General features: G+C 59.6%; 1 protein-coding gene across 2 annotated transcripts; it reads right to left on the bottom strand.

The window, feature by feature from the left end:
- Positions 1–938: 938 nt before the first annotated feature.
- Positions 939–6,897, bottom strand: DYNLL2 (dynein light chain LC8-type 2). 2 transcript variants are annotated; one of them, XM_054166840.1, is made up of 3 exons: positions 6,767–6,897; positions 3,478–3,616; positions 939–1,870 (listed from the first exon to the last, which is right to left on the bottom strand). In XM_054166840.1, the coding sequence occupies exons 2-3, from the start codon at positions 3,607–3,609 to the stop codon at positions 1,733–1,735; spliced, it is 270 nt and encodes an 89-aa protein (XP_054022815.1). In that variant the 5' UTR covers positions 3,610–3,616; positions 6,767–6,897; the 3' UTR covers positions 939–1,732. The 2 variants fall into 2 exon arrangements, with proteins under 2 accessions (XP_054022815.1, XP_009907171.1); XM_009908869.2 differs by lacking the exon at positions 6,767–6,897 and having other exon boundaries at positions 3,478–3,630.
- Positions 6,898–8,398: the final 1,501 nt, after the last annotated feature.

Raw genomic sequence — 8,398 nt, 5'->3', positions numbered from 1 at the left:
GACAAGAAGAAACTGGAGGCTGTTGAAATGTGTCAGTTCACCTTTAATGTTTGAAAAACAGAACTGGTCTGGAGCCATGGCAGGTATGGGGAACAGAGCTTGCTCCACAAGAGACTGTGAACAGATTCACATCAGACTCATGCTTGGGGGGAAAACCAAAACAACAAACCCAGAACATTCTCCTTTCAGACTCAGAGCGGAGTTCTGAACAGACAGGACCAGGAGAGTGCCCCAGCCAGCCCAAGGCACATACCCAGTGCAGACATTTCCACCCACAGGAGGCTGGGACAGCTACATTCCTCCTACTGACAACATTGCTCTATCAATATTACAGAGTTAGGCAGACTTTGGATTTTGCACAGAGACAAGGAGGACTTTTACTTCAGGAAGCAGTCAACCTGGGTCACCAAGTCACCCCACAAGCAAGAGCTGCCTTTGCTCTGCCCCTTTCTGCCCAGCAGGGACTTGGCAGCAACACCAAAGCCACCGGGGCCCGGGGCTGGGTTACACATTGGGTAGCAAAGCAACAGAGACCTCCTGGCAGGCCCCAGCCCCGGGGCTGCCACCCCCCACCTCGCTCCACACCCAGAGAGCACTTCCTGCAGCATAATCCAAGAGCCAGAACATACTAAGACAACATCACTGCAGAACCTATTGGAGACCAAGACATTTGTCTGCCTTCGAAGCAGATGTCACACAGGATTCCTTCACACAAACATCACATGGAAATTGAACTTCTTGGTACTGTGCTTGAAGAACAAAAGCAGGTATCAGAACGTGGAGGACACCCCCCAGGAATAGCTTATCAGCTACAGAGAAGGAGACAGTGGCCACTTACAAGTCTTCCACATGACTAGCTTGCTTTAAGGAGAGCATCGAGTTAAGGCAGTGTTGAGACAACTGGCCAGGGGCATGCCGAATCGAGTCACCAGGGGGGTGCCCTGCTCCCTCCAGGGGCAGGCCACCTGGCTTCAGAGCTCAGCAGCAAGGTCTGAAGACTTCAGCCACAGAATGCTGCTGTCTGCAGCAAGCAAAGCAGCTCAGGGGAGAGGGGAGGGGGGGGTGTTGAAGTCTTCTAGACCAGGCCCAGTCGCTTACAGTCTGGGTCAGCGTTTCAGTAGAGCCAGGAGGCAGCGCCGGGCGCTGCGAGGCTGCCAGCTGCAAGGCTGCCAGCTGCAAGGCTGCTTGTCACAGTCCAAGGTGGAGTTCAGCTGGGGGGGTGAAAGCCACCTGAATGCAGAGCCACCCCAGCAGCTCTCAGGGAGGGTCTAAGCCCCGTGCTGGGGTTACTGGGAGAGCCAGCTCTCGACAGTGGGCAGGGCAGGCAGCAGCTCACACTGGCTTTGCTCCTGGTGTAACAGTCTAGCAGAACTCAGCAGGGAAGGTGTGGTCTCCTGGCCTGCCCAGAGGAGGGTTCCCAGCCTCAAAGAAGGAGTTACCACCCAGGGAGCTGTTGTGGAATAGTTTTATTTCTTCCCAGGTAAAGGCCATTGTTTAAGCATTTACAGGTTGGTTTTTTTTGTTTCCTAGTGCAATACAACCAAAAAAAAAAAAAGCAGTAACAAAAACTCTGCCTTCTTCCCAGGCAACTAAAGAGAGTAGGTTGTGTTTTACTGCAACATATACACATTAAATAGAGGATACAGTCCATGCAGCGGCACAGCCCCGGGACAGGGAGGCCTGGCCTCGGCCATCAGTGCAGTACAGTCCCAGCCTCGCTCGCTCCTGCCTCCTACCCGGACTTGAAGAGCAGAATTGCAACCTGACCCAAGTAAAAATAGATGAAGTGCTTTGTCTCGTGTGTTACATAGCTGCCAAAGTTTCTGCCAACAATGCAGTGCCAAGTGGGGTTGTACTTCTTGTCAAATTCCTGAAGAAAGAGAAGAGAGGCATTAAGGCCAAGCAAGCCCACGGGAAAATAGCTGGGAGCACACGTCCTTAGCTGGGGCTGCTCCTGCACCACAGCCTCTCCTCCCACCTGCAGCAGCCTTGCATTCCCCACCACAAGGCACTGTTAGACTGAGCAAGGCAGTGCCTGGCCCAGAGCTCTGCACTGGGTGGCTTGAGGGATGCAGCAGAAGGAAAGCACCTCCTGGGCCTGGGAGCGGCCACCAGAGCCCTGGGCAGGAGCAGCAGGCACGAGAGCTCTCCTCAGCACAGCGGTATCTGAGCCCTGCATGCAGGCTGGCTCAGGGGAATTTCTCCTCTCCCATTCCAAACCCACTCACACAAAAAAAAGAGAGGTTCTGGCATGTCTGCTCCAGCCAGGCATTTGAGCTTAAAGGTCACCTACAAACAGGAAGGAGAGGTCTGGCTTCTGCTGCCTGGGACTCCTCTCACGTAAGGGAGAAACCGCACTGCAAGTGAGCTGGCAGCCAGAGAGCCACGGGGGCAGGGGTGAGCAAGCTGGACACTGCTCCAGCCCCCTCCTTCGCAGGCAGGAGGGGGTTAATGACCACTCTCCTCCCCCTAATTAATACACAACTCCCAACATCTTCCCTCCTGAGACAGGCCCAGAAGAACAGACTCCAGGTTCAAGATTAAAGCAAGTGTTAGTCCTCAGACAGCAAGACAGTTTGAGCTCCTGGTGGGTAACCTTTGAAGTGAGGAAAAGGCTTTCTTGCCAGGGCATGAAGGGGCATCAAATCACTTCCCTCCTCCCAACACTCTCAGGAAATCAAGGCCAAGTTCTTTCTGGGCAGTTGCTGTTACAGTCACTCACTTCACAGGCTGCAGTGCTCCAAGCACTTTGAGCCAACTCTTTGCTCAAAGTGATCTGAGAGGTTAGGAGACACCTTTGAGTCCTTCATGTTCAAGCTTAGATTACAAGCAAGGCCCCAAAGCTAGCCCAGGTGCCAGGACTGTGTTGCCTGTGAAGTCTCTTCCCTCTTTCAAAGCACTTTGCCCAGCCATTAGGAGAAGCAGCTAGAGAGAACCAAGAGATGCCCAGGGGCCATCAAGCAGAGGGCTCCTGCAAAAGGGAAAGCCTCTCTTCACAAGCCAGGGAAGCTACCCACACTGCTGCTGAAGTGGCACCGTGCACAAGCCTGCACAAGGCCCCATCCTCCTCCACGCCCACCCCAGAGCCAGCAGCATGGCAGAGCCACACCTGAGGGCTGCCCACGTTGAGTGAAGCAGTGGAGTAATCCCCCCCTGCACTGGCACTGCAAGTCCAGCAGCTGTGGAGCAAGGCCTGCACACAGACTGCAGCCAGCTCACTCTTCTCAGGCTGGCCAATCCAGAGGGACAGCACTCACAGCTTGCTCAGAGCTTGCCAGAGCCACAGCCCAGGCCCTGCTCTGCCACAGCTCTCCTCTGACCTTGGAGAAGTCGCTCCATCCCCTGGGGAACGGCAGCAAAGCCAGGCAGCAAGCATCTTCTCCCTCCCAACACGCCCAGGGTGCAGCCTCAGACACTCAGGCTCACATCAGGCACTCCAGGAGTCTCAGCAGAGCAGCCCCCTCCTCCCAAAGTTACCTTCTTGATATAGGCTGCAATGTCCTTTTCTATGTTGTACTTCTCCATCGCCTGTGTGGCACAGTCTACGGCGTCCTGCTGCATGTCCTCGGACATGTCTGCATTCTTGATCACAGCCTTCCTGTCAGACATGGTGAACCTAAGGCAGAACATAGACTCCCTGAATGCCTCCCTGGGCAAGGAGAAGCTCCCTGTGCATCAGCAGCTGTCCTTCCCACAGCAGGCTGCGGCACCAGCCAGAGTTCCAGAGCCAGGCGGCGCCGGAGCCCGGCGCGGGCCGGGAGAGCCGAGCGGCGGTGCCAGGCTAAGGTGCCCCTCACAGCTGGAGCGCAGCAGCGCTGGCACCGTCCAGAGGTGACATCAGAGACGGTCCAGCATCACCTCCTGCATTAGCCATGCAGGAAGGGCTCACAGTGTGGGAGGGGACGGGAGCTGCAGGGAGGCACAGCCCGCCCAGACATCAATAGGCTCAGCCAGGTTTGCCCTCCAGGTGCGGCGGCGCTCAGAGCCCGGCAGGGCGCAGACCCCACGCAGGGGTCTCCAGCAGGGAGGCTCAGGAAGCACACCAGCAGCAGTGCTGCTGTCCCACCCCATGCCAGCAGTTCCAGCCTGGCAGGAGAGCTGTTCCACATCCAGCCTATCACCCCCGCTGGCCTGGGCACCTGACACACAAACCCAGCCCTCAGCTGTCCCCCGGGACAGAGCCAGTCTGGCAGCCTGGGACGGCTCAGCACCGTGCTGCAGCCTGGGAACAGGGGGAAATGGGCCCCACACAGAGCCAGCACAGCTAGGGCCTGGAAAAGCAGCCTCCTGCTCCCCCCACACCAGACCACAGATGCCAGAAACCAGTGCTGCCTGGAGCCTGGGCAGTGGTGGTATGCTGGAGCCAAGCACACAACCCTCTACATCAGGGGCTTGGTACCAGTCAGTGCAGCAATCCACACAGACCTCTGAGGCCTTTCCAGGGAGGTGCCCAGCACTGAAGCTCCCTGTGCAGTCCACATTGCTCTAGAAACTACACTGGGACTGGGCAATCCCAGCCCTGCAGCCCTTCTCCAAGCTCAAGACAGATGCCCTGGGGAAGGAGCACCACAGAGCCCTGCTGCTGCTGGGTGGTACCTCAACACCCCTCCAGGCACCAGATCCTACACTGCCAAGCCCCACGGGAGGCCTGGGCAGGAGGCACAAGTTACCTGGGGTCCAAGCAAGCAGAGGTCTGCACTGAGAAGGCCCAGAGCTGCTCACCTTGGCAGCAGCTCTCAGCACAACACCTTCAAACTTAGTGGGAATAAGCTTCTTAAAGGCAAGGAGTTGCCTCCAATGAAACCTGCAGAGCACCATTAAGTTTCCTAAAGCCTGCTGTTAAGTCTGGAGTGATACTACCAAGTGTGTGCTGAAATACTGAAACTACTCATTTTTAGCTCTACTGGGGAGTGAGGCAAAGCTGCTGCAATGATGTCCTGGAACAGCCCCAGAAAACTGAAGGAGTAGCTTTGTTCCAGCAGCTAAAGGAGCCTGCTATCCAGAGAGAAAAGAGAATCCAGTTACATAATTGCAGCCCTCTGATCACAATACTTCAATTCTTCACTCTGCCTGCAGTTGAAGACTTCCACTGCAGCCCTAATTTGTGTGTTTGAGATGGTGTTTAATAGAGCACTGCTATTGCCACACACTCACAGCACAGGAGGAAGGGCAGGAACTGAGCTCCAACGCCAACAGAGAGCACGTGCTTCCTCCACAGCTCTGCAAGAGCCACTTGCAGGCAGGCTGCTCCCCTCTGTGCTCTGGCTTAAGGCAGCGGGTGCCAGCCTGGGGCCCACAAAGCCTGCCAGGACAAGCAGCACAACCAACTGCCTGTAGATTTGGGTTCACTCTCCACAAGTCTGGAAAACCCTTGGGCAAGTCTCCTGGGGGTCCAGCCCACAGGAAAAGCAGGCAGCAGAAATTCACTTGTAGGTCATTGCTCCAGGAAAGCCTCTTTAGGGAAAGAGGTCAAGCAGGCTCTGATACACCTCAGGTCTTCACACACCTCCACCACATGCTGAGTTCAGAGGGCAGCTGCCATTACATAACCAGCCACGGAGTGACCTGCAAACAGCCTCTTCCTTCCTCCTCATTGTTCAGGCAAGGAGCATCTCAGTGCAGGACCATGCTGCTGAGGGCCAACAGCGCCATGAGGAAAACTCTCCTTCAGCAGGAGCTGCAAGAGCTGCCCAGCCTGCCCTCCAGCACCACGCTGCTCCAGGGCACAGCACCCTGCCCGGGCCAGGCACCACAGCTGACTGCAGCCCGAGGGAGAGGGAGCAGCTCCAAATGCCACCTCAGCCACCCACCCACCTGAACATCACAGATCAGTGCCCCAGCCTCAGGTCCTTCCTCCATGGGGTGACCTCCTCCATGCAAAGCAGCCCAGCAGCACCACATACACATCGTGTCCCTAAGCCACAAGATCACAGCTGGACCCCTTGGCTCTTGCCACCCAGGACCAGCCTTCTCTGAGCTCCAGCACCCAGCCCAGGGCAGGGTGGGCCTCGCAAGGGGTAACAGTACAGCTCTGGCAGCCTCAGCACAGGGCAGGACGAGGTCTTCACGAAGGAAGCAAAGGCCACAGCCTCAGCAGCCACTCCAGGGCAGGAGGAGACCTCGGGAGGACGGTTAGGCCCAGCCAGCACCCGACCACTCCCCCAGCTGGATAGGATGTGGCTTTGAAGGGGGAGGATGCTCAAGCTCAGCACTCACCAGGGCATGGTCCAGCCTTAGGATGGGGATGAGACACAATCCCCCAGACCCACTCCTCCCCTCCTCGAGCAGAATGGGACCCTAGGAGCGGGCCGAGGCCCAAGCCCTGCACTCACTGCTGCTCCTCCAGGCCAGCACCGAGGGCGCGGATGAGGCCCAAGGCCGGCGCCCAGCGCTTCCCGCGACACGGGCCCTGGGAAGGGGGTGCGGCACAGACCCTTCCCCAGCGGGGCCGCAGGGAGCGCGGGGAGCCGCTCCCGGGCGCATGTGCAGGACGGAGCCCTGCGTGACCTTCACGGGGGGAGCCCCGGGGGCACCCGAGGCGGCGGTGACCTTGCCCGGAGCCAGGCCGCTAACGCCCCAGCAGCAGACCGCCGGGGCGAGCTCCGAGCGCCGCCAGCAGCTGCACTCAGCCCGGAGCCGCCCACCCGGCCAGGTCTCAGACTCCCTCCCCCCGGGGCGGACCCGCCGCCGCCGCCACCTCGCAGCCAGCGCCAGGCGAGGAGCGAAGGTCCCCAGCGCCCTCGACGCGGCGGAGGGCGTCGCTCACCTTCACAGTGACAGGGCCACCCCGGGAGGGCGAGGCACGGCACCAAGGAGGCGGTGGGAAGAGGCCCGAAGTGGCTGGGCTCGGCCGCTCCGCTCCCTGCGCCGCGCTGAGCGCTCTGCGCCTGGCCGCCGCGCCGCGCTCAAATACCGCCCCGCCCGCTGCGGCGTGCGGCTCCTCGCCTCGCCATTGGCTGCGCCTCCCGGCACGCCGCGCTCCCATTGGCTGCGGCGCGGCGCAGCCCGCCGCCCCGGCCCGTCCGCCCGCGCTGTTCTGCCTACATCCTGTTTCATCCCACAATGCCGCGGGCGCGCGCGGGGCGGGGCGGGGCGGGGCGGCGCCGGGCGGGGGCGGGGGCTGCCCGGGGGCTGCCCTGGCGCTGGGGGCTGGGGGCGCGCCGCCAGGGGGTCGTCCCCTGGTGGGGTTCACCGCCGCCTTGGGAGCCCCGGTCCCCTGGGGCTGATTGCTTTAGAGGGGACTCTGCCTCCTCAGGGGGCCTCCTTTGTAGGGGTTCCTTCAGGCTTGGGGACCCCGGTTCCAGGGGTCCCTGCTGCCTTGGGGACCTCGATCCCTTGGAGGGCACCCAGATCTCCTGGGGCTGATTCCCTTGGAGGGGCCTTTGCCGCCTGGGCGGGCCATGATTCCTCTGTGGCGGTCCCCTCTGCGCTGGGGGACCCCAAGATCCCTAGGGGTCACCCTGAACATCTAGGAGGGACCCGCTGCTTTGGGGAGCCCTGATGCCCCTGGGGGTAACAGCCGTGGGATGCCTGATCCCTTGCTGTGGGGTTGATTCCCTGGGAGGGGACCTGCCCCCGTGGGCCCGTCTGCCAGGCTGGCCACCAGCCAGCTCCCGTTTTGGTTGCTCCATTTCACTTCAGCTGAGGTGCCAAGAAGCTCTTTGCAGAAGCCACCTGGAAAACAAGCCCAGCAGAATGGCAAACCCTGTTCCTGTGCCAGCCCAGACCCTGCACCCTCCCTGTTCCCACACCGGGGTGCCTGTGCCGCCCTGCTCAGCCTGAGCAGCGGAAGAGCTGAGCTGGCTCTTGATGAGACTGGGTTTAATTGCGTGCATGGCCTTGAGAGCCAGGGAGACCACTCAGGGTACTGAAATCTCTCTGATTTGATTGCTCAAGGAAGACAAACCTACAGCTGGTAGCAGCACTCAAGGGACAGGCTGAGCTCACTCCATGGCAGCCCAGGAGCGGGCAGATCCTTGTGCTAATGAAGTGGGTGGCTGCTGGTGTGACCTGTGCAACCTCTCAGCCACTGGTCAGAGCTCCTAACAGCAAATAAGATGTTTGCTGTTCCAAATGGGTCCAGACCTGAGCTTCAGCCATAAGGTAGCAGAAGCCAAAGCAGCAGAAAGCAAGTGTGGGCTGGCACTGCAGGGCACTGCACTGAGGGTGTGAGACCACCATGGGTGGCACGAGAGCTGACCTCCAGCCCTCGCCTGGGTCCTCACCCACACCTAGTGAGGCCACATCCGGAGTCCTCTGTCCCGTTCTGGGCTCCCTGGTTTGAGAGACAAGAAACTACTGGAGAGAGTCCAGCAGAGGCTACAAAGGATGGGCAGGCAGTGCCCCTCCTGCTGGCACAGAGGTGGTGCCCTGCACCCACCAATGCGCCCTGGGTCAC

The sequence above is a fragment of the Dryobates pubescens genome, chromosome 13 (assembly GCF_014839835.1).
Source record: "Dryobates pubescens isolate bDryPub1 chromosome 13, bDryPub1.pri, whole genome shotgun sequence".
Classification (NCBI taxonomy): domain Eukaryota; kingdom Metazoa; phylum Chordata; class Aves; order Piciformes; family Picidae; genus Dryobates; species Dryobates pubescens.
The sequence above is the reverse complement of the archived record's forward strand: the minus strand, read 5'-3'. Positions and strand labels throughout refer to the sequence as shown.

Excerpts from the sequence above, each read along its gene's own strand:
- DYNLL2 (XM_009908869.2), bottom strand. The coding sequence starts at position 3,630 with ATGTTCTGCCTTAGGTTCACCATGTCTGACAGGAAGGCTGTGATCAAG. Across the intron at positions 1,871-3,477 it reads TTGCAGCCTATATCAAGAAG|GAATTTGACAAGAAGTACAA; the intron begins GTAACTTTGGGA and ends CTCTTTCTTCAG.